This window comes from Neovison vison, chromosome 13 (genome assembly GCF_020171115.1).
Source record: "Neovison vison isolate M4711 chromosome 13, ASM_NN_V1, whole genome shotgun sequence".
NCBI classification, from domain to species: Eukaryota; Metazoa; Chordata; class Mammalia; order Carnivora; family Mustelidae; genus Neogale; species Neogale vison.
In genome coordinates, this window is record NC_058103.1 from 103,733,992 (window position 1) to 103,761,053 (window position 27,062).

General features: G+C 33.2%; 1 protein-coding gene across 3 annotated transcripts in view; it reads right to left on the reverse strand.

Moving 5' to 3' along the window:
- Window positions 1-27,062, reverse strand: part of VPS13C (vacuolar protein sorting 13 homolog C) — a 203,572-nt gene that overhangs the window by 20,061 nt on the left and 156,449 nt on the right. For all 3 annotated transcript variants that reach the window (XR_006381579.1, XM_044229943.1, XM_044229942.1), the window contains 15 exons: window positions 21,217-21,358; window positions 20,002-20,142; window positions 18,900-18,981; window positions 18,712-18,781; window positions 18,007-18,118; window positions 17,779-17,892; window positions 15,725-15,864; window positions 13,561-13,642; window positions 12,492-12,605; window positions 11,818-11,893; window positions 11,228-11,391; window positions 9,695-9,740; window positions 7,750-7,873; window positions 7,125-7,239; window positions 2,196-2,284 (listed from right to left, as the gene is read on the reverse strand). Coding sequence is in view for 2 of the 3 variants with exons in the window: in XM_044229943.1 (XP_044085878.1) it covers window positions 2,196-2,284; window positions 7,125-7,239; window positions 7,750-7,873; window positions 9,695-9,740; window positions 11,228-11,391; window positions 11,818-11,893; window positions 12,492-12,605; window positions 13,561-13,642; window positions 15,725-15,864; window positions 17,779-17,892; window positions 18,007-18,118; window positions 18,712-18,781; window positions 18,900-18,981; window positions 20,002-20,142; window positions 21,217-21,358 (1,611 nt within the window). In the remaining variant the exon portion in view is untranslated. The remainder of the gene's footprint in view (window positions 1-2,195; window positions 2,285-7,124; window positions 7,240-7,749; window positions 7,874-9,694; window positions 9,741-11,227; window positions 11,392-11,817; window positions 11,894-12,491; window positions 12,606-13,560; window positions 13,643-15,724; window positions 15,865-17,778; window positions 17,893-18,006; window positions 18,119-18,711; window positions 18,782-18,899; window positions 18,982-20,001; window positions 20,143-21,216; window positions 21,359-27,062) is intronic.

The following is a 27,062-nucleotide window of genomic DNA, read 5'->3' on the forward strand; positions in this document are numbered from 1 at the left end:
GATTGCCTTTGGGGCGCCTGGGTGGTTCAGTGGGTTAAAGCCTCTGCCTTTGGCTCAGGTCATGATCCCAGGGTCCTGGGATGGAGCCCCACATCAGGCTCTCTGCTCAGCGGGGAGCCTGCTTCCTCCTCTCTCTCTGCCTGCCTCTCTGCCTACTTGTGATCTCTGTATGTCAAATAAATAAATAAAATTGTTAAAAATAAAAAAATAAATTATTGCCTTTATCAGGGGTGGGCAAACTACAGCCTATGAGCTAAATCCGGCATATGGCCCGTGTTAGTAAATAAGATCCTACTGGAACACAGCCATCTCCCATTCATTTATATATTGTCCATGACTGTTTTCCCACCACAAGGGCAGAGCTGAATAGTTGGGAAACACCGTATGGCCACTGAAGCCTAAATATTTACAGTCCTGCCCTTTAAAGAAATTTTGTTGACCCCTGACCTGTATTATCTACAATGAATAAGTGTAAGTCTGGCAATGAATGAGTTATTGTTTTAAACACCAATTTTAGAAGAAATGCTATTTTTATGTAATCATTAAAGGTAAAACAGATCAGCATAATGATAATTACCTCAATTAAAGAATTTCCTATTAGAGTCTTCTAAAGCTACAGGGAGACTAAGTCATTGTACTGGTCAGAAATATTTTACTAACTGCCTTCCAAAAAGCTCTGTAAGTGACTAGATTTAAAATTACTAAGATTTTTTGTTCTACCTGAAGAAAAACCAGATATATAATGTGTACAACAATAGTCCCACAAAATACCTAAATCAAACAAGTTCTAAAGTATTAAGTATAGGGGTGCCTGGGTGGCTCAGTGAATTAAGCCTCTGCCTTCAGCTCAGGTCATGATCTCAGGGTCCTGGGATCAAGCCCTGCATCAGGCTCTCTGCTCAGCAGGGAGCCTGCTTCCCCCCCACACCCGCATCCTCTGCCTGCCTCTCTGCCTACTTGTGATCTCTGTTTGTCAAATAAATAAATAAAATCTTAAAAAAAATAAAGTATTAAGTGTTACCAGAAACAACCCCCCAAAACCCCTGACTGATTTCCATTACATGGTGTTAAATTACATAAAAGCTATACAACTTTAAAATGAATTAATACACTGTCATTTGCAGCTGAGTACAACATATGATACAAATAAACTCTGTTTTTGGCCTAATCTAATAGATAAAATATAAAATTATGGGCACAAAAAATAAATGATTACTTGTCCAATCAGTAAAAAGCACTTTTTAGATTGTCTTGTGAATATTTTTACTTAATGGGCAAATCATATGAGTAGTTAACTCCTTGAAACAGGGTTTGGGGTGCCTGAGTGGCTCAGTGGATTAAGCCTCTGCCTTCAGCTTGGGTCATGATCTTAGGGTCCTGGGATTGAGCCCCGCATCAGGCTCTCTGCTCAGCAGGGAGCCTGCTTCCTGCCTCTCTGCCTGCTTGTGATCTCTCTCTGTCAAATAAATAAAATCTTAAAAAAAAAAGAAAAAAAAAAAGCTTATGGGTTTAAGTCAGAATCCTGTCATTTTAGTTTTCCTTTTTCTTTTTCCCATCCAAATATATTTTGATACAGTAGTAAGGAATCCAATACAGATTTTTGCCTACCGTAAGTACTCTTAATCCTATGAAATACATAACTTAGGTTTTGAAAACCATTAACATATAATAGTCATTTTGAAATAAGTGATATAGGAAAAAATCTCAGGGAAATTAACCTAGTAGTTTAAGTTCTTTTATTTGGAAAAATTATCTACCACTCCCAAGACACTTAGAAAAAAATTAGAAAAAACACACAGAAATAATATCACCCTTAAAAAAGGTATGATAATCATCTAAAATAAAACCTAGTAAGAAAAAGTGATTCATGAATTCAGTCTCCATAGCTGGATTTACAGTTCACATGCAACAGTATGATTACTACACCTACGAGGTCCATTCTAGACTCCACTCAGTAGCTATGGAACTGGGATAACCCCCTAAACCATACGGAGTCTCAGTTTCAACATCTCCAAAATGAGAGTGTTGGAATGGATAGCCCCAAAGGACCCACCTAGTTTGTATTTTTGTGATTTTAAGACAATGAACATTTTACAATTTAAGTATAGTTCTCTAAATCCTCTGCCATTTAAGTTTTCAAAATTCTTATCATCTATGTAGTTTGCATTTGAAAAAATGTCACTTGAAGTTAATACCTATTTGTAACCATAAGAATTGTCTTCTTGCTTCCAGAAATAGCACAGTGGTATCGATAAGTCTCCCCTTCTAACTTTTTGATACGATTCTGAAAAGAAAACAAGACTCAAGATTTGCATAGTACAAGCATCCAAATACTATTTCCAACACTATATATTAGTTAATTATAGTAACAGTGCTAGTTAGGGAAAAAATTATTAGAAACAAAAGCACAATACTGGCATATGAAGCTAGAAAAATATTCACAGCATGTTCATAAATTAACTTCCACTGTGCCTTAAAAGATAAATCTGTATTAAATGCTTACTAAGTGATCTTCTGACAAAATACACCTCATCCTATGATAACTCAGGTTTAAAAATATCTAGCAGAAATAATCACAGATTTTCATTAATGGAATACGAACATACACTAATATAGGGTGACATTAACATTACAGGGCTTCTTAATCTCTGGTCCATGGAAGGACTCTGAGAGGTCTACGAACCACCTAAAATAACAATGTGGTTCTGCAACTTTTTTCAGAGAATGGTTCATATTTTTCAACAGATTTTTTTAAGCGGTCTGTGAATCTTCTCAGAGGTTAAGAACCACTGATTTACACAGAGATAGATATACACATAATAAAATTCCAAGATAACTGATATTTAGTGTTTTTGAGTATTTGGTCTTATAGGTTTAACATGCATGAAAAGTACATGTATGTAACAAGTTATATTCTTGATAGAAAAGAAAACATAATGTCAATATTAACACAAACATGAAGAATTTCTAAGATTTCAAATAGCTGGAATAATTTATTGCTAAAGACAATAAACAGGCATAAGTAATTCAAGTATAAATAGTAGCACATTAAAATACATTTATTTTCATTTCAACTACCTCCAAACTATTGTGATTTGAATTAGCACACATTAAAAAATGAATGAGTTATTTTTTATAATCAATGCTAATGAACTATTGTTGACATTATCTATAATGCATGATTAAAGATAGATGATATAATGTATATGAAACTACAGAACATAAACATACCCAATAAATAAGACTGAAACATTTATAACCAAGAATACAACATCAATATTATTAAAAGGATAACATAATCAATAATAATCACAAGCAGAGAAAGCACATTTGTTGTTATTTCAATGCTCACATACACATTTTTTCAAAAATCTTCAGTTCAGTCATTCCTTGACAATTATGAAAGGCAAGGAACACAGAAGATGAATCCCCAAAGAAGTGGGATCTCATCCTTAGAATGAGTCTTAGAGAAAAGTGGGAATTAAGTCACTTGTTTTACATCTTGTCTGTGAGAATTAGCTAAAACCTTTTAACATTTATACCTTAAGTTGTTTAATGAAGAGAAAATGGGAAATGAATAGAATAATTCAGTACATTTATTTTCAGCTTTGAAATTTAAATGTTAAAATATTTAGATCTGAGATGCAATGTAAAAGAAATACTACCCACTCTCCATCTTGTAGGCATTTTCATTAGTTCTCAGGCTGTTGTGCTTTGAACCACTGAAAGCTTTTAAAGCATAATTTATCATCATACTACACTACAGAAACTGTTTTCAGCACGATTAAAATCCACTACACTCTGAGATCAGACTAAGATATTCAGTCACTGATGGTAGCAGGAAACGAGATTAGCTGATAAAATATTCACTCTCCCTTCCCAAAATGCAACTTGAAGAATTTACAATATTTTAGCAAGAGCATTCAATATTTTCAAGTAAAGTCTAAGGAAATAACACATGAAAAAGCAATCTGTATAATGATGTTTATCACAAAATATTACTGTCAGTAAAATAACAGAAGCGTCTTTAATGCCAACAACTTGGAATGGTCAAATACACACTGTAAAGTTACTTCAAGAGATGGTAATGCAAGAATTAAGAATGAAGCATTTCTATGATAATGGAAAAATATAATTAAAATAAAAAAGTAATGAACACCATTTTAAATATTATAAAGTCATAACTATGTGAACCAAAAGAATATTAAACAAAAACTGGCTATATATGTGTGTATGTGTACATATATATGCTGCATAAACAGTAATTATCTTAGGAGAATAAAGAATAAGCAGTAAAGTATATCCTATGAAAACATAGTATATGATTTAGTAACTTTCAAAGCTGAGTAAAGAACACTGAGCAATACTCAAAGGAAAAAGAATAGGGGGTATATGAACAGATTCCCAAATATATTATTTAGAAAGTATCCACGTTACAGTAATAGCTGGGAGGACAGAATTTTACACTGTAGTGCTCTTTAATATTTACAGGTTTTGTTACACTTGGTCCCTTAAGGACTGAAGTCTTATTTCTTTTGTATATCCAGCACAGTTTAGATAATCAACAAATACTTCATACATAAGTGATTATAGTAAGATAGGCAAGGAATGAAATAGCCTGAATTTAACTATCCAGATCCTGTCACCCATGGAAAAAAATTACCAAGTCCTCTCAGTAATGTACAACCATTCTATTTTTTCCCATAACTATAATAATATATTAAAGTTTAAAAGGCTGTCTGATATCACAACAAAAACTAATAAACCAGACAAGATATATTTAGCTAAAATAATAAAAAGTTACTTGAATTTTGTGCTTAGGAACATGCAGTTGTAAAAAGGGAAATCACAAGGTTAATAACATAAAGAGCTAAACAAACAAAAAATAAACCATAAGAAAAAAATTTAAACAAGTTATACAATTTCCCAAAAGTGAAGTCTTATTAAAATTATAATAAATCCAGGAAAATTAAAAATCATTACTTTTACCTAAGAAGGAAGCCTAATTATTAGTGATGATTTTAGATAACATCTTGAATTAGTTATTGTGCTTGGTTCTCAGAGAAACTGTACATGCGGTGACATTTTTGCCAACCCTCTATTATCTAGGCACAAGAAAAGTTTGTCAGCTATGGTTTTCGGCTGATCTTTGGCTGCTGTCATTCTTTGTTCTTTAAAGTCCTTGTTTTAAATAAGAAGGATTCAATTTATTCTTTTTGGTAACTGCAGTTTAAACAGTATATAATCGAACTGAACAGTCATATGTCAGCAGTTTCACTCTCTCCAACTGGATGGCACATTAAATGTAAGTGTACACTTTGGTTTCAATTTTGGGGAAAAGAATGAAAGTTGCCAGATAAGATGCTGCTAAACCAAATCAAACATTTCTATCATTCATAATAAGGACAGAAATCAAAACAACTTATTTTCAGAACTAACTATGAGGGTACTAACTTCAAAATAATAGATTAGAATTATTTTTGTTTTCACTAAGTAACAAATCCTCTTTAAGAACTTAAAAACAAAAATGACTGGTTTTTAAAAATAAAGATATCTATAAAAAATAAAGATATTTATAAATTCAGGGGACACATAAATAATTTGCCTAATTACATGTTCAACTTCTGTTTATGTCAATTAAAACACTAATTGTGAATTAAGTATCACCAACAAGGAGATTCAAGTTCTGAAAAGCAAAAATGCTAATGGTTGAAAATGTATATAATGTAATTATAAAATGATTGCCATTTGACCAGCAAGAGTACTGAGAGGTAAAAAAAAGAAAAAAGAGATTAAGGAAAATCTCAAAATTCATGTCTCAACTCTTATTTGAGGTCTAAGGCCAGATCAACAGCAACATATATTTCAATTATTAAAACACATGCCCATTAACAGCCCCACAATTTGAGTCAATATCGTGTGAAATGTGAAACATAATTATGTAATTCCATCATCACGACTCGCAATTGTAAAGAAGACGTAATAGACTGGACATAAGAATTGTCCTTATTTTTCAACTTTACCTGAAAGTACATGAATACCATAAGAAAAGATATAATTTTGAAAATGATAGTAAAATTGTCTGCTTCTGGACACAAGAAAGTCTTTCACCAACTAAAAAAAGAGGAGTGTTAATTTCCTACACACTTTAATCTTTTATACTGATCCCTTATTACTGTGCAGTATTACCAGCAATAATCTTTGTGTGTAGTCAAGCCACTACGATAAAAATTTGAGAGAAAGGGGAGGGTTGTAAAGAAAAGTTCACTGAAATGAACACTCAATCTAAATAAATCAAAGACAGTCAATTAATACCACAGTTTGTTTTGATTTTTAAGGATGAAATCAAGTAGTAGTATAGGAAACATTTACTCCTGTATTTCCGGTTCTTGCTGTGTAGGCAGAAAAAGAAAGAAAATAAAGTTAGAAGCATGCATTAAGATAAAATGTAATCAAATACAATAAAAACCAAAGGCTAAGAACAATGAAGAGTTGTATTATTTTGAAGTCAAAGTAGGAAAATATTAATACATTTTGTGGGGAAAGGAATTCCAGTCAAGGAAGAAAAGCAATTTACATATGTATATATTATTTAAATGTAGTAAAGTTAAAACTAAAATAACAGCCAAAAAATCCACCCTAAAATATTTTTAAGGTTTAAAAAGACTGTAATTGTGCATAATCTTTTTTTTTTTTCTCTCCTTCAGCTTCTGTTTACCTGAATAAATCTAGATTTACAGAGTAATCCAAAGATTAATTTGTCTGGGAGAAAAGGAAGCAGTGGAATTCCCATAATTAGCTATAAAGTAGGAGATCAAAGTTAACCGTTAACTAAATGAGCTACCACACAAACAGTAATAATGCCTATGGCTTCTTTTAACATTATCCTTTCTGCACAGAAAGGCTTTGTTCCCGTGCAGAAAAAAATTACCAGTCATTCCCTTTTAACACATTATGCAAACATAAAAAATAAATAATAAATTCTACTCTACAAATCACATTCCCTGGTGTAATCCTTAAAGAAGTTCATAAATCAGGAACTTTAAGAACCACCCACAAAATCCTCGTCCTAGAAATCTTTAATATTAAATTTTACCCATGACCATGAAGGAGAGAATTTATACCTCAAATAAATCAGAGCCCTCGGATTCCTGTCTTTCATATGGGCGAATGATGCCGTCCTCGTGGATGAAACGGGGGGGACGGAGCCTGGACACTTCCTCAGTTGATTCTGCTGCTCTGTATAAGGCAGCAGAGTAAATATAAGAAAATACCAAAGAATCTTTCAAAATAATACTTACAAATACACATGTAGATTAAATACTGTACTACATTCTATACTACATCAATTTTGATAAAAACAGAGTAATTTTAAATAATGTGCCCATTATAATGTGATAAGTATTAAAACCAAATCTGTTGGACTCCAAGTTCCCCCACCTTTCCTGTAAGAAAATAAAATCACAAAGGCACAGACGAGGCTGTGCACTCTTTGTGCAAGCAGCTAGCACAGGGTGCCTGGCATATAGTAGGTACCAATCAACATTTGTTGAACGAAAGAGAAAGTGAACCATAAAAACGGTCTCTTCTTACTCCTCTCTGGTGGCACCCCACCTTGAGAACTGGTCATAACTTTCACTTTTACAACAACATCCTAAAGAGCATGCCAAGTTTTAACCTGTTTATGTATTTCCAGCAACCATTAGCACACAGACACATACCTTGCACATGGTATGTACACCTAATTACCTCTGAATTCCTTGGAAGGTGCTGCTGGCCATGTCTATGATTCCGCCAGTTGGACGAGCCACAGCACCCACAAGCCCCTTTCCAATTCCTTTGAAGAATCCAGCAGCTCCTTCCTTCTTGGCACCTTCATAGAACCAAGGACAATGAATGTATAAAGATATTTTAAAATTTGCAAGTTTGAACTCAATGAAAGCCTGAGCCAAATATAGAAATGTTTTACCCAGGGGTTTTCTAGATTTTGGTTTTCTAAAGAAGTTAAATTTAACCCTAACATATAAAAAAACAGTGGTTTTCAAAGTGTGTTAAAAACATACATTATTAGGCCCTGCCCCAGACCTCCTGAATCAGAAACTGCAGAAGCAGGGCCCACGTCCTTCAAGTCATCCTGAGTCACACACAAGTTTTACCATCACTGATTCTTAGACCTAAGAATTGAAGGTTTCATAAATGACCTGAAATTTTTCTCTTTCTGTCTACCATTAGGAGATTTTTCAAGCAGTGTACTTTTTTAAAAATCTAAGAACTTCATTGAATTACAATTTATATACCATATAATTCACCAATTTAAATGTACAAATTAAATGTTTTTGGTATTTTAGTGTGTGCAATCATCACCACAATCAGTTTTAGAAAATTTACATCATCTCAAAAAGAAACCCATGACCATTAGCATCATTCCCCACTTCCCCCAACCCATCTTCTCCTGGTCCTGTGCAATTTAGCTCCTTCCTCCTTAATCCCTGGACCACTAACCTACTTTCTGTCTCTGTGGATTGGCCCATTCTGGACATTTCCTACAAATAGACTTAAATAATATGTGGTGTTTGTGACTGGCTGTTTTCACCTAGCAACGTGTGTTCAAGGTTCATCCACCTTGTACTTGTATCAGCACTTGATTTCTTTTTACAGCTGGATACTATCGCATTTTAAGGAATACCACCTTTTGTTTAAATATGCTTTAGTTGATAGTCATTTAGGCTGCTACCCACATTCTGACTATTATGTTCTGTGAACATTTTTGTGTAAGTTTTTTTTTTAAGATTTTTTTTTTTAAAATTTTATTTGACAGAGATCACAAGTAGGCAGAGAGGCAGGAAGAGAGAGAGGGGGAAGCAGACTGTCTGCTGAGCAGACAGCCCGATGTGGGGCTCAATCCCAGGACCCTAGGATCATGACCTGAGCCGAAGGCAGAGGCTTCAACACACTGAGCCACCCAGGTGCCCCTATGTGTAAGTTTCTGAGTGAACTTGTGTTTTCTTTTCTCTTGGGTATATACCTAGAAGTGGAGTTGTTGCCAGACACATTAATTCTAAGTTTATATCCAGGTGCTCCAGCACCATTTGTTGAAAAGGTAATTCTTCATGGAATTATCTTGGCACCCTTGTTGAAGATCAATTGACCACAAAGTTTTTATTATGTTTTTTTATTTCTGGAATCTCAAATCTATTCCACTGATCAGTATGTCTAACCATATGCCAGTAACACACTATCTTGCTACTACACCTTTATGATAAGTTATAAATTGGACAGTATAAGTTCTCTAACTTGGTTCTTTTTCAAGATTGGTGCAGCTATTTGGGGCCACCTGAATTCCCATACACATTGTAGAATCAGTTTGTCAATTTCTGCAAAGAAGGGGTTTTGACTGAATAAAATACGTTTTTAACAGGATTTTTAAAAAAATGAATCAATTGCTATTGAGGACTTAAAGGAACCTACCTTAAATATTATCCTGCTAAAAATAACACTCAAAGTCTGAGTCAGAATCTGTTACTTATTAGACTCTTTCAACTTTCTGAAGAAAGTACTTTCATTAAAAAACAATTTAAAACTATGAACATGAAATCAGAAATTCTCTCATGTAACTAGTAGCAATAACATCTCTTATGTTTATTATATATCAACTCCTCAGACTTTGCACTGGAAGGAAACATTCTCAACTTACCTTCCACAGGTTTTGTTATTATCCCAGTCACTCCACCAACAACTCCCTGAAAGACAGATCAATCATAAACTTGAATGGAAGGTGCTTAATTTTAAGTCAGCCACTAGAGGTCTCTACATACATAGTAGAAATAACTTTTTTAAAGAATGAGCACTTGATAATGTGAACACGAACCTAAGTGATTTTTAAAATATTATGATGATTTTTTAAATATTAAATTTAAAATATTAAAATATTAAATATTTAAATATTAATTTTAAAAAAGTATTAACATATTTAAAATATGATTTTAAAAATATTATTTTTAAATAATATTATTTAAATATTATTTTTAAATATTAATGTTATTTTAAAATTATTTTTAAAATATCAAATATATTTATATTTAATATATTTAATGCTATATTAAATATATTTAACAATATATTAATAATATATTTATATTTATTATATTTATTATTAAATATATTTAATAATATTAATAATTATATATAATAATATTAAAATATTATACAATAGCAAATTTTAAACAAAAGCATTTTATAGAAGTTACATAACAGAAAGAATGGGAAATCAGACGAAAAGATTCTACACCTAGCTCTGGCACCAATTAGCCAATTGGTTCACTCTCTTTAAACCTCAATTTCCATACCAGTAAAATGAATGAGTTGACCCAAATAATCCCCAAAATCTAATATAAATTTTAATGAAATTACTTTGTAACATAGCAGAAGTGTGGAAAACTGAAAATGAAGGGAACTGTGAAACATGCAAATAGCTTGACAAGAAAAGCACTTTCAATTAGACAACATACAACCCTGGTACAAACACAGAAGTTACAGTTCCTGAACTTATTTCCAAAATTAAAACAGTAATACATTTATACATTCTTAACACTTGCCAAGTAATGGCAGTAAATAAAACCACCTGTGCATTATATAAATGCACAGAAAAAGAACTGAAGTATACACACTGTTGAGAATACTGAAGTATTCACACTCTGGAAGAGGCGAGGGTGATCAAATAGTACCTTACAGCTTTATCTATACTATTCCCATTACTTAGTAAAAGGATAACTTACAAGTTCTTATAATTACTTATACAGAGAATATTCATATATTACCTGTATAATTTTTAAAGTACTGACAAACAGTGGAAGGCAGTTCCTGGTTTACAAACACTTAGCCTGTATACCTCTCCTTCCACAGAAATGGTAAACTGATGATACTGACCGGAACAACTCCTCCTCTCTCTAGTTACCATCAGGTACAATATTTCTCTCTGCTTTGCTTCTTTGCCTTCCAGAAGAGTGCTAACTGGCCATCATTACAGAGCTCTCACTCCAGCCCAAGTGCCAAACTAAGTCTGGGATTTGGGGAACAGGAGAGCAGAAAAGTACACAATATCACTACTGCTACTGTGACAGACCTCAACTCACAAGTAATATTCCAAGTTGCAAAAAACCATTTGAAGTACATTTATAAAGTGTATATCAAACTTCATGGCTTCTTGAAGATTCTGTAAGAGACTTACAAGCAAGAAGCCCTTTCCTCCTCTGGCCAGGCTGTCTCCAAAATCTTTAGGCTGTCGACCCATCTCTTCTCTTCTTTTTTGTTGATATTCCTTGTCCATTGTAATTGCTGCCAAACCTTTTCCAACAGAACCGGTGATGCGAGATACAACTCCTGCTGCGCCACCTATCGGAAGACCCAGAGAAGTCAGTCTCATTGTTCGTTCAAAGACCATTAACACAGTATACGGCACGCCATTGCTTTAAACAAATGCTTCAGATTCTCTCTCCTATACAAACATACAGAAATGTATTTCTATCATTTCCCATTTAGCAAGAAGAATGAAACTATTCAAAGTGCACTGATTCTCCAAAATTTTTCTGTAAACCTAAAACTGTTCTAAAAAGTATTGTATAGAAAAAAGCACATTGATCCAATGCTACAAAGACATATAAACAAACCCAGCAAGTCTGTTATTTTCCATTTAAGAAAAAGGGAACACATCTTTTGAAAGGGATTATTAGAAAACTGATCCTCTTTATTTATAAATGCATTTTAGAATAATTACAATAAAAATACATATATTTATATACACAAATAGGTGATCCATACCTACAGTGTGTCCAAAAAGACTTCTTACTCCAATCACTAACCCCTCAGCAAATTCTTCAGGGCCTTGAACAGCACCCTGGCCAAAAAAAGAAAAGAAAAAAGAGAAGTTTGCTATTTAAAATTTAAATAATCTCAAGATTTTTCATCTAATATTTCAGGGTTTCTGTGAAGACAGAGAATCTGTAAAGATCCACAAACACCGTGATACCAGTTTTCACCCTCTAACTCAAATACTGCCGGAGAAATACCGTGTTGTCTTGTTAAACCCTCACCACTTAGGGTTCCTGAGTTCCTCCACCCAATGGAGGTAAACAGGTTAGAGGAAAGTTTGAATACAAAAGGAAGTCAGCTTTTCTTATCCCCTGAATCCTTTCCATAGTGGTGAAACAGCCTTGAAATGGTGTTAATGTACCTAGCATTCTTCCTTATAACCATGTGAAATCCTGGAAAATGTGGGCATGTTTTATCGCCCAGACACTAGAAGTACTCAATTAATTCTACAACAGTCTTTTAAAGTCATCTCACATAATTTTAAATAAATATGATGTTCACGTATTTTTGTTATCTGAACATTATTCAATTCCCAGATACACTTAAAATACAACTTATTTGTCATTGAAAAAATAGAATAACAATTTCTGTACCTATACTTAAAATAAATAAAAGATCAATACCTGGAAGGGTTCATAGAAAAAAGCTTCAACTCCTTCAGACAGACCTCTAATTAATCCAAATGGGTTTCCAAGCACATCTAAGCCCAATACAAGGACATACATCTGTTTCAAGAACTAAAGAGGAAAAAAACGTACAGTGAGTCCTTTACTACTTTTGTAAGAAACCATATCATGATGCCTTGGGAAGAAAGGAGAGTACTGACTACATGAGATTGTTAAAGGAAATCAATGCAGAATAACCATAACTATATCCATTAACTGATCTTTCACTATGTGCCAGACATTATGCTAGTCTGCCAGTTATCAGCTATGTAACCTTGGACACGTCAGTTAGTCTCTACAATAGGGCCTCAGTCTTCTCATAAGGAAAATGAGAGGTAGATTACACTGACTTCGCATGGCTGAGTACACACATTAAATGAACATATTTTAAATTATTTTTTACTTATTTTTATTATTATGTTACTATCACTATTACTATGAAACTAGATGGGGAAATAATAAATAACCTAAACAAAACACAAATGAAAATACATCCTTATTTGAACATGTAATAACCATAAGGTCTATCTATACTGTAGGAGAAAAGACGTTCCTGCAGAGGCAGGAAAGGGTACCGCCGCCCTGAAGTTCCATGGTGCAGCAATGGTACCCTACCACCCTGAAAACAACTGCTACGCCTCTGCATCCAATTCAAGCCACAGAGTAACTGAGGCATGGAAAAGAGCCTGGCCTAGAATTCCTCTCCTGCCTCTATTAGACTGTGCTGAGAAACTAGAGACATTTAAAAATTAGTGTGATGCCTCCTACACCAGTATTCTTTCCCGAAGTGGCAAATGTTTAATTGCAAAGGAAAAAAGGCAGCAGAGGAAAATTTCAAAAACTTTTATACAGAGGGGAAAGAACTAAAGACATAGAAATTAATCATTCAAGAAAACTACGAAGTAATGAGAATGCAAATTGAAGTAAATTAGATAAACAATTTTGCACAATGTGCCATCACATACAAATGTTTTGTCTGATACTTTATGATGTATATTCCTTGTTAGCTACTATGATAGGAAATTACCTGTTCGCTGTAATGTCTAACAACACTCCACATGAGCTGATCTCTCTTGTAAAACTGATACCGAAGTTCATAATAAGCAAGTCTGGGAGGAGAAAGAAAGATTCAAAGGCACGATGATTACATTCTAAAAGAAAGAGACTTAAAATTTCAATGATAAATTAATCATTGCTAATCCTTCACAGTTAGATTTATAGATCTGCCACATATATTTTATGTTTGAGATCTTCATATCATAGTAACAAAACTACTGTAAAACCAGCACACTCTCGGGTACCTGGGTGGCTCAGTCGGTTAAGCATTTGCCTTCGGCTCAGGTCATGATTCCAGGGTCCTGGGATCGAGCCCTGCATCAGGCTCCCTGCTCAGCAGAGAGCCTGCTTCTCTCTCACCCTGTGCCTGACGCTCTGCTTACTTGTGCTATCGCTCTGTCAAGTAAATAAATAAAATCTTAAAAAAAAAAAAAAAGTAGCACATTCTCATACAAGTCTTTCATAAATACACAAAGAGTAAAAAGGTTAGAAATTTCAACTATAATCTCATCATAGAGGATTTTTTAGGTTTTTTTTTTCCTTGACATTTTCCCACTTTGAATTTTCTTTTCTATCCAATTCAAAAATATTTAAAACATTTTGTATGCATTTTTACACTCAATATTGTGAATAAGTATTTCTCTAGGTTTTCAAAATTCTATGTAACCATTTTTAATGGATGCTTAGCATTCCATCATGTGGAAGTGTCATAACAAAACAATTCTCCCACTGTCAGACATTTCCAAATCTTGACAATAATAATTAGGACTGCCATATGTAAATTTTAATATAACTCTTCGGTTGTATTTCATGATTATTTTTTGGACTGAATTCCCAAAAAAAGAATTACAGAGTTAAAAACTACTAAAAAAACATTTGAGACTTTAAGATATGTATCTATATATATAGATAAAGATATATAAAATCTTTCCACTCATACAAATAAAAATTCCCATTTATTAGACCCAACCCTCCTAGTATTAATTATTCATATTTTGAAATATTTGATAATTTGCTTTAATTTGCATTTATTATGTGATAAATCATAAAGCTGAGCATTTCAAATATCTATCACTTGCTGTATCTTCCCTTTGGCAAATTCTCCCTTATTGTCTGCTAGCAATTATGGCACTGGAATCTTCTTTTTTTAAGATTTTATTTATTTATTTGACAGAGAGAGACACAGCGAGAGAGGGAACACAAGCAGGGGGAGTGCAACAAAGATAAGCAGACTTCCTGCCGCCAAGCAGGGGCTGGATCCCAAGACTCTGGGATCATATCCTGAGCTGAAGGCAGCCACTTAATGACTGAGCCACCCAGGTGCCCCAGCAATGGAATCTTTAGGTTTGTCCTATCAATGTTTAATATTAAGACTATCATTCTTCTCTCTGTCATACTCGTCATTATATTTTCCCAATTCATTTTCTAATTGTTTCCACTGATTTTATTTTGTGAAGTGTTTAATTGTTATGTAGTCAAATCTATCTTGTATTTTCCACTGCAGGTTTTCCCATTCCTTTTACACTGAGAAGACTTCCTTTACTCGAGATTTGACAATTAACATTGCTATCTTCCTCAGTCTTTTTATTGAATTTTATATTCAATCTTCTATCCCTATGAAATTTGATATGTATAAGGTGGAAATAATATGAATGGTTTTTTTTTCTCTCCAAATGAACTACTTGTTCTAATATAATTGCTCAATATTCAATTCAATAAACATTCATTGAATTCACATATGTCTAGCACATGTAAGTGTTCTCAGATTAAATGCTACAAAGAGTTATTTTCTATACTTTTCCATACAATTATACTGAAATCTCACCATACTGCTACATATTTCTAAATATAAGTCTGCTTTAAAACATGGTCAATTTATAAGCTACTACCAAAATAACTCCATTTTTATTCTATATTCATATATTATTAACATTGAATAACTGAAGAAAATATAAAACTCTTTAAGAGTAAAATAAGCATTATCTAAAATGCATAATTAGAAAGGGGCCAAGCTTCAAATATGGTGAGAATTAGCATTTTCTAAGCTAACATTCTAGCCCACTTGGGCAGAAGTAATATTCAGAAACATAACCTTGGTAGAAAACCCTCCCCATCTACTTTAACATAAATCTTACTTGAATATTAGGTCATCCACATCAGTTAGAGTAGCACCTATGCTTTTCAATAGCAGATTGACAGAATGAATTGCAATCATTTCCTGTTTTTCTTTGTCTGACTCTTCGCCTCCACTACCCAAGGACAGACTTAAATGCAACTAAAAGAAAAATAATGTTTCATAAGTAAAAGCTAAAAACAAAAACAAAAAATTTACATACATAGGAATCAGATTTTCCAGATACAAACAGATGCTGTATCTTTCAGAGTCCTAAAGAAAGCCATTGTTTGTTACTCTACACACCACACAGGATAACTCACTAGTACCTGATTCTCACATTTGCTTTTTGATATAATTTAAATTAGTCTGTTTCAAAGAACTAAAATTTTCTCTAAAGTGTATAAAGACTGTTGCGCTTATATGGAGGGTCTCAAAACACTTTACAAAAATAGTATAATCATTTTAAGAAGAAAAACATGTCTTAGCATACAAAACATGTCTACCAGTCAAAATAATTAATAACTTATTTTCATCCAACTAAGGTAAATAATTTATGGCAATAATAACAATTATAATTATACAACAATAATAAGTAATAACAACATGACAATTACAGCAGCAATTAGTACATTGTTAAATAAATTTTTAAAAAGTAATTTAAAAATAAATTTTTAAAAAGACTCCTTAACTCAGTACCAAAGCACAAAATTTTCACATTCCCACTTAGCTTCTACTTTGTGCTGTATCGTCGATAGTACAATAGTGGCAAAAGACACAGGCAGAAGGTAGTCTATAAAGGCAAATAAATCAGAGGACTCTCCTTTCTTATTCTGCATTTTACCTAACCAAGGTAGAGCTCAACAGAGGAGACATGGGGTAAAATCAGGAAAGCCTGGTTTGGGGTTTTGTTCTGTTCTTTTGATGTGGACTTCTGCCCACTGCAGAGCCAGAGAGTATACAGTTCCAGGAAAGGTCAGCTTGGGTGGACAGAGGTCCAACCTTTCCCTAAGGCAAAGTCACCATGGAATAAGAAAACAACTACAGTTCATGATCTTAATTACTCAACCTCATGGTGTAATTCCTAACATGCATAAAATCATGAATCAAAGATCTTTAACACTCCCCTAAGATTATAAAATCCAGGAAGTTATTTTATACATTCCAGAGCAACTTTGATAGTAGGCATTCAGCAAATATTTATAGAAGGTATTGTTCAAACTCATAAGTGATTTTCACTTAATAATGAAAGAGAAATTGTGTATAACCTACTACATGAAATGATATAAATTTTAAACCTTGCACTATAAATATGTCTAATACTACCAAAGTAGTATATCAATTTAAAATAATAATTCAATCTGTTTTATAAATTAATTTACTTAGCCAAAAGGATTGGTGTATGCAACTGAAAATAATGTGCTGTGAACAGTTTTTGAGAAAGTAAAGGATCATCAATATTTTAGAGTTACTTAATTGTAAATCTGGCCCATTACACAAGTGTAGAGAGTTATGGTTGGTGGCATTTGTGAATTTACTAAGCAGTCACCTCTTCCTATAAAACCTAGAAAGAACAACAAAAGGAGAAAAGTAAATGGGTTCATAAAGTACAAAATCAGGCAAGTGAAAGGTATCCAATTTTCCACTCCCTTAGTTACAATCAAATTTTGGAAGGGTGAAAAACACCACATCAACAGTATAATACCTACTTCAGCGTTTTCACATTCTGGTTAGGGCACCCATTATAGCTCTCTGTTTAGACAGTGATAGTAGTTACAAAGTGCAACCAAAACATTAAATGTTGGTGAGCACTTCTTCGCTTAATTAAGAAATGCTTTTGTCAGCTCCTTCCTTGAATAAAGGGGTTATTAATTCAAGACTAGAGAACATGCTCTGACGGTTTCTCTGTGGGAATTATGGTTGTACATATGTTACAAAGAATTGTCTTAATTATTTCAATTAATCAAACAAAATTCCCACCAAATTTTTGATGTAAATTAAAACACACATTTATACACAGGGCCTTTAAAAATCTTACAATTCTGCACAATTTTAAAAATAATGATTATAACAAACCTTAACAGGAGAAATATGGAAATGTTCAAAAAAACTAAGAACTGACATATCAGTCATTGAAGTCTCCATTAACTCTGTATTTAGAGCATCAATATCTTGTTGGATTAACTTTGTCTGAAAAAAATGAAATCAAGAATTAGTATTTTAATTTTTTTTCTCTAATTAGTTCAAGGAATGGCTGACTTTTTTTTTTAGTTTATAATTTTCCCAAGAAATAAAAATTGTTACCCGTTTTCTTTCAGCTTCAGGGTCCGTTGATGGGGTAAACAGTGCAATAATAGCTCCTAGAAACCCCTGATCAACTTTCAAGGCCATTTCCTGAATGAGGACCATAAAATACCTGAGGGAAAAAATTTTTTAAAATACAGAAAAGAGTTTCTATTAAACCTTGTAATTTTCAATGTTAAACTCTGTAACAAGATTTTTACACCTTCATGTCTTAAAAAAAAAAAAAGTGTTACGTTAACAAGATCAAGGTATCCTTAACTGAGCTTTTTTTAATCCCCCACTAGAGTTAAGATTTCACTGGTGGAAATACTGCTGTATTGATACTAAGTATTTAAAGTTCCAAATCCCGTATTTATCATGTTACAGCAGAGACAAATACCGTTAGATGATATAGCATGTATTATTCCATTTCTAAGGGCTACAGCAATTGTTTCAAGAGCACATTTCACAAATACAAACATCATTTATATTTCACTGGCTATTTTATATTCTAATTGGAATTACAAAGAGGAAAGTGGTTAAGGAACTTTACACCTTAAAATATAGAGGGACTGTTATTCTATTAAGTTCAACAAAGAAAATGACAACCATTTTCAAGTAGAAAATAAGTTTTATACGGAAGTCAGCCTCACAGGAGTGAAATTTATTTTCAAAATGGATTCTCATTTTAAATTCCTTTAGTTAAATAGGGGAATCTTTACTTACTTGAACTGTAATACTTTACTGTATTCATTAAATCTTGTGATGACACTCACATCAATGAAAGGTTTGGGCTCTAAGAGGAAGAAAGAAAACAAAAAAATCAGAGGATAAAATCAAGCTTTATACTAGATCAAAATAATGTCTACTTAATTTTTAAAATAGAATGTCTCAATTTTTTTTTCTTTTTTTACCTGAATCCAAAGCAATAGATTTTGGAGGAGCCACAGGATGAAATACAACAGGAAACATTGTACCTGGTAATTGACTATCAACCTTAAAAAAAAAAAAAAAAAAGGAAGAAAGAAAAGAAAAGAATTCAGCAGGATCTGAAATAATGTGATAACTTTTAGTTTTAGAGATAACATTAAAGAAGAGGATACTAATTTCATCAGAATTAAATATTTGCATTGTATATGTGGTGCTATTAGAATTTTCACTTTAAAACTAAAATTCATACATATGCCAGCAAGGGCAACCTTTTATGTAAGGAAATATTTAATTTCCTCATAAGTGCATTAACACTGTGCAACATATACACTATTAATCAAAATATTTGTGCTTATGGATTATGTGAGATTTTGACAGTTTATAATTTAAGTAAAATGTAAGTCAAAAAAGGATATGAAATTAGAAAGAAGAAAAAGAATAAAAATGTCCTAAGTAGTATTTAGTAGTTAAAAGGAAGAGAGGAAGGGAAGCAAGAAGGGAGCAAGAAAGCAAGCAGACAAAAATGTTCTCCAATGTCCACTTCTGTGTAGAATGACAGGAGAAAATCTTATTTTGGGATCCCATGACAAATTCAAAGGAATTATTTAAAAATAACAATTTCTCGGGACGCCTGGGTGGCGCAGTTGGTTAAACGACTGCCTCCGGCTCAGGGCGTGATCCTGGAGTCCCAGGATCGAGTCCCACATCAGGCTCCCAGCTCCATGGGGAGTCTGCTTCGCTCTCTGACCTTCTCCTCGCTCATTCTCTCTCTCACTGTCTCTCTCTCTCAAAAATAAATAAAAAAAAAAATAAATAAATAAATAAATAAATAAAATAAAAATAACAATTTCAGTGCAGGAAAACACTCTTGCAGGCCATCTGGTCAAATTAAATAGTCTCAAAAGTCACAATCTTTGGGACACTAAGTTTAGAGAATCCACAGGATACATGGGAAAAGGGAATAAATATACAAACAAAAAGAAAAAACTGTTTACAATGTATGCTAGAGTCTTGCAGAAAAATTTTTACCCCCAGGTTTCCCAAAGGGATTAGGTATACTTATTTAACTGAAAATGACAATGTTACCTGAAGCCAGTACAATCTGGCTCTTAAACATCTCTGATGAGGAGACTGCTTAAACTCAATCTGAATCCCTGATAAAAAATCTCGCTTTATTGGGCAATGAACAGGGAGGCGCATTTCCATGGGAACTTTATCAAAATTGACCTGGGGAAAAAGCACATATGTTTATGATGATTTGGTATTAGAAGGATAGCCCCTTTTAAATACTCATTTACTCACAAATTGAAAGGAGAAAACATTTTAATCTCTATGTCCCACCAAAAGATCTGCCTTAAGGTGATCTACAGTTGAGATCTCTGAAGCAGAATCATCAGTTTTCCACCAAAATGATGAAGAAAACAAGAAAACAACTGAGGAAATTTCCAACTATATAAATGCAGTTAAAGAAAATAAACCATGTTTTATATTTTTTTAAAAATCTCAATAATAATGAGTAATTCTGTGAACTTGTAAATTTTGTTCTAACAAAGTTAAACAATGAATAGTTAATAGCTTATTTATGTCAGTTTGTTTTCATTTGAGCATGGCCAACCTTTATAGGGATGAGGGTCGGGATGGGGAGCATATCTGGTAATCAATCCAAACTCAACAATTAAACATCACAGAATAACTAAAAGTGTGTAACTGAACCAAAGCAAATGAGAAATGGCAGTCAAGCTTCTGGGGTCTTAGGGCAAAAGTGACCTTCAACTGCAATACTGTAAGGGCCTGCAGAGTACACCTATATTTGTGATGTCTACCCAAGTCCAACAATCATTCACATTTAATGAACTTAACTGAATGGATTTTCTACAGATTTTTCATTACTGAAATAAGTAATTTTACACAGATTCTATTTACCAATATATATTGGTATCATTCAAAACAGAACAAAAGTTCCAATAAACAATATTAATTTCTGCATAATCTTACTGAAAACAAGTTCCATGAAACTGTGTTATAAACAGAAGAAATTACAAAAACACAAAAGGGAAACATTTAAATCATGTTTTACAGTATATGATTTAATAACATATTTTGATTTAAAATGTACTAATGATGATCAGTCATGTCAATCTTACTAACAAATAAGAGTTCATTTGCTATAAATTAGTTTCTGCACACACATTTTTACTTGGATAAAATTTTGCACACAAAATTTTACTCTAAATTTTCCTTACTTATTATGCACCGATGAAATACATATATAAAAACAAAAACAAAAAAATTCTGGTATACCTCAAAATTATTATCTAGCTTAATCCATCCATGGTCTTTTGATACTTGATATTTTTTATAGGACTGTTCCAGCAACATTATCTGCTTTTGACTAAAAGGCTTCCATTTCTGCTTTGGTTTCATCTCCCAAACAACACCAGAACTAAAACAATTCACAAAGAAAATTAAATTAGTAGTATATATTAGGCTTGCTGGAATTGTCATTCAACCACAAATTATTACAACTATAAATCTTCTATGAAAATTATACAAGATATTTTTTTAAGCAGCAAAATACACCTGTATTATAAAAGTACATAAGGAAAAGGGGCAGGGGAAATGTTCTTCTCTCACACATTGACATCAATCTATTAAGGAACTCAAACTTTTTTCATAAAAAGCCATATAGTAAATATTTTAGACTTTATGGCTAAGACAAAATTGAGGTTAAGTAAGTGCTTAAATAACAAGAGAAAAAAATTGCACACATTTTTCTAATTGACCAGATTCAAAATATAAAAACAACGGAGTACAAATTTATTTTATTTTTTAAAATATTTTATTTATTTATTTGACAGAAAGATCACAAGCAGGCAGAGAGGGGGAATCAGACTCTCTGTGGAGCAGAGAGCCTGGCTTAATCCCAGGACCCCAAGATCAAAATTTAAAAAAAATTTTTTTTTTTAAAGATTTTATTTATTTATTTGACAGAGAGAGATCACAAGTAGGCAGAGAGGCAGGCAGAGAGAGAGAGAGAGGAGGAAGCAGGCTCCCTGATGAGCAGAGAGCCCGATGCGGGACTCGATCCCAGGACCCTGAGATCATGACCTGAGCCGAAGGCAGCGGCTTAACCCACTGAGCCACCCAGGCGCCCCTTTTAAAATTTTTTTATAATTGACATATAACTTGGTATAATTGACAACATTAATTTCAGGTACACTAATTATTTAATATTTGCATATATTGTGAAATGATCATCACAATAAACCTAGTTAACAACTGTTACCATACGTACTTACAAAAAAATTTTTCTAACCTTTCTCGGGGTGACAACACTTCATTTCATTATTAGGGCTCAAAGTCAGTATTCATAGAGGCTAATTCTTTAGCCACTTCAAACTCAGCACTGGCTTCTCAAATACACAATAAGTGAGCAGTATGGGTAATATCTGTTGACCCATTAAGAGCCAAGAAAACCACTCAAAATGATGTGCCTTATTTTAATTGACTATTGATGTTGCTCTGAATGTCCTCAGTTCTTCAAGCAACTATTTTCAGAAAAAGGCTAAGGGTTCTAAGTTTATTAACTCTGGACACCTCTTTTCAGCTGCTACATTCAGATGATTCCAATTACCTCACCATTGGTAAAAGATGTTCCTTGCCTGGCTAACAGATGAGTCATTCAGGTTTTGGGGTTTTTTGTTTTGTTTTGTTTTGTTTTTTTTGTTTGTTTGTTTGTTTTTTGTTTTTGTAAAGAAAGTCTGTTTTATGTTATTTTTTCTTAAATTTTCAAATTTTTCTGGCCATTCCTTTCCTGTGAGGTGGGTATATTGTGACAAGTGCTTAGATTGGAAATTTCAATATTCTTTTAGCACAGGTAAATATTCTTTTATTTTTTTAAAATTTTTTTTAAAGAATTTATTTATTTGACAGAGAAAGATCACAAGTAGGCGGAGAGAGAGAGAGAGAGAGGCAGGCTCCCTGCTGATCAAAAAGCCCGATGCGGGGCTCAATCCCAGGACCCTGAGATCACCACTTGAGCCGAAGGCAGCAGCTTAACCCACTGAGCCACCCTGGTGCCCCTGTAAATATTCTTTTAGCACAGGGTCATTACATAATAAAATAATGCTTTGCCATTTCATTTAATAACTAACTGTGACCTGGAAGAGTGATACTCAAGGTCCACTTTCTCTACTTCTTTTAAAATGATCAGTATGCATTAGTAATAAAAAACAAAAGTTTCAGGATAGTTACATGTGTGGTAATCTACACTCTTGAGTTATTTTTCCTTTGTTGTGTGCTAAGCAGCAGAGCAAAAGCAGCCACAGATATATAAAGAAATAAGCAAGGCTGTGTTCTAATAAAGCCTTAGTTATGGGAGACAAATTCTGAATTTTGTATAATCTTCATGCATTACAAAATACTATTTTCTTTCAATTTTTTCCAACCATTTAAAAATGTAAGAAATTCTTAGACTGAAGTCTCTAAGAAACAGGTCATCAACTAGATTGGGCTCACAGGCCATACTTTGCTGATCCCTGATTAGAGAAGACTGTTTGCATAATGATAAAATACAACCCCATAATATTTTAATTTAACATAGTTTGTTGGTATTAATCAATGAAACTGTTAACAATGTCCTCACTATATTATGTATTTAATCAAGATAATGAATAAAATATCTACTATAAATTATATAAATCTTGGGCTGCCTGAGTGGCTCAGTGGGTTAAGCATTCAACTCTTGATTTTGGCTCAGAACATGGTCTCAGGGTTGTGAGACTGAGCTCTGAGTCAGGCTCTGCACTGGGTGTGGAGACTGCTTAAGATCCCCTCTCTCCCTCTCCCTCTGACCCTCCTCTCTCTCTAAAATGAATGAATGAATGAATGAATGAATGAATGAATAAATAATATAAATCCAACATCAATTCATGACAAAAACTCTTCAACAAATTAGGAAGGGGGGGGAACCTCAACCTGAAAAAGAACATCTACAAAAAACCTACAGTTAGCATCATACTTAAGGTGAGAAACAAGATGCTTTCTTACTAAGATCAGGAACAAAGAGCAAGGACATCTACTCTTACCACTCCTATTCAACACTGGGAAATCCTAGATAATGCAATAAGTCAAGAAAATAAAAGGTATACAGATTAGGAAAGAAGAAATAAAGCTGTCTCTGTTCTCAGATGACAGGACTGTCTATGAAAAAAATCCTAAAGAATCAATAAAAAAAAAATTCCTGCAACTAATGTTTCAAGATACAAAGTTAATATACAAAAAACAATTGTGTTCTTACATATCAGCAATGAACAACTGAAATTTGAAATTAAAAAGACAATAATATTTATATTAGCACCAGAGAAACGGTGCTAATATAGAGGAATGTTTATATTTAGGTATAAACAAAATCTAACAAATTTGTACAGAATCAATATGAGGAAAACTAGAGAAGTCTGATCAAAGAGATCAAAGATCTAAATACAAGGATCTTTGTACACCCATATGAAGACTGAAAAATGTCAAATGCCAGTTCTTTCCAAGTTGATCTATAGCTTCGAAGCGATCCCAACCAATACCCCAGCTAACTGATAAACTAATTCTAAAGTTTATATGGAAAGGCAAAAGACTCAAAAAACATAATATTAAAGAAGAAAAAAGTGGGAGGACTGACACTACATGACTTCAAGATTACCACAAAACTATAGAAATCGAGACAGTGTGGTATGGGTGAAAGAACTGACAATCACACCAAGCGAATGAAGGGTCCAGAAATAGACCCAAACAAATATAGGCAACTGATTTTGAAAAGGAGCAAAGGCAATTCAATGGAAAAAGTACAATCTTTTCAACAAATGGTGACAGAACTGAATATGCAAAAAAAAAAATTAATCTAGACTTAGAACTTACAGATTTTACAAAGACTAACTCAAAATGTATAATTATAGACCTAAATATCAAACACAAAAGTATAAAATCCAGCAGATAACACAGGAGAAAATGCACGTAACTGTGTTTTTTTGACGTCTACACTACAACTCCTACAGCACAACTCAGGAAAGGAAATCCGCCCCCCCACCCCGCCCCAGTCTCATTAAAATTAAAAACCTCTTCTGTGTGAAAAACACTGTTAAAAGAATGGAAAGACAACCAAAGACTGGGAGAAAATATTTGCAAAACACATATCTGATAAAAGACTTACTTCAATGATATGAAGAACTCTTGAAATTTAATAAGAAAATGAAAAATTAAAAAATGGGCAAAAGACCTGAATCTCACCAGAGAAGATATTCTGATAGCAAATAAGCATTTGAAAAGATACTTAATAGCACATGTAATTAGGGAATTGCAAATTAAAACAATAATGACATATCACTACATTCCTGTTAGAACGGCCAAAATTTGAAACATGGACAACACCAAATGCTGACAAGGATGAATGCTCACTCACGCATTTCTGGTGGAAATGCAAAATGGTGCAGCCGCTTTGAAAAACAACTTGGCAATTCCTTACAAAACTTAACATAATCCTACCATAAAATCCAGCAATCATGCTCCTTGATATATACCCAAATGAGATAAAAACTTATGTCTACACAAAAACCTGCCTAAGAATGTTTATAGCAGCTTTAGTCTTAAATGCCAAAACTTAGAAGCAAACCAAGATGTCTTTCAATAGGTGAATAAACTGGCATATCCAGACATGGGATAGTATTAGGTGATTTTTTAAAATGAGTTATCAAGCACAAAAAGAACATGAGGAAACAAAAAAATATTGCTAAGTGAAAGATGCTTATCTGAAAAAGCTACATACATATGATTCCAGTGATATGACATTCTGGGAAAGGCAAATACCTAGGGACGATAAAAAAGATCAGTGGTTTCCAGAGGTTCAGAGGGAGGGAAAAAGGGATGAAAAGGTGACACACAGTGACTTTTTATGATACTGAAACTATACTATAGAACACTGTAATGACAGATGTATTATCCAACTGTCAAACCTATAGAATTTATAACACTAAGAGCAGACATAACAAAACAACATCAACACTGGACTTTAGATAATAATAAGGCATCAACCTTAGAACATCAACAGTAAAAAATGTACCACACTATTTCAAGATGTTAATAATAGGGGGAAAATGCAGGGCATATGGGAACTTAAGTATGTTACAGCCAATTTTTCTGGAAACCTAAAACTGCCTAAAAAGTAAGTTTATCTTTAAAAATTACATAACTGATTTATTTTCCCTCAGTACCCATCCTCACTGAATGTGTATTAAATGCTCACTGCATCAGAAAAAAGATAACCAAGTTCTTTCAGATGAACTTTTAAAAGTCTTTATGAGTAAGGCCCAGTCTGACAAAATGTAACAACATATGTAATATTAAAGTAAAAATAGGGGCACCTGGGTGGCTCAGTGGGTTAAAGCTTCTGCCTTGGGCTCAGGTCATGATCCCAGGGTCCTGGGATCGAGCCCCGCATCGGGCTCTCTGCTCAGCAGGGAGCCTGCTTCCCTCTCTCTCTGCCTGCCTCTCTGCCTCCTTGTAATCTCTGTCTGTGAAATAAATAAGTAAAATCTTAAAAAAAAAAATTAAAGTAAAAATAAGTTATATCAAAGAACAGAGTGAAGTAATTGAATTTATAGGACTTAATTATTTTCATATTTAGGTTAAAATACTGTAAAATTCTCAAGTATATAGCCAAAAGAATATATTTCTCATATATATACAAATATATTAATATTATATCAACATTCTATTATATACCCTTTATTTTTTTATTATGTATTATATTAGGGTATATTATATACCCTTTTTTTTTTAAGATTTTATTTATTTATTTGACAGAGATCACAAGTAGGCGGAGGGGGGCAGGGGAAGCAGGCTCCCGCTGAGCAGAGAGCCCGATGCAGGGCTTGATCCCAGGACCCTGGAATCATGACCTGAGCTAAAGGCAGAAGCTTTAACCCACTGAGACACCCAGGCACCCCAGGATGTATACCCTTTATAGAACTCTTAATCCATCAGGTGTTACATAAAGTATGTTACATATATGATCTTTTTATTGACTTAATGTTTTACTTCACTAAACATGATTATTGATATTGATGCTATGATGGTTATACATGGGAACATGGTAACCA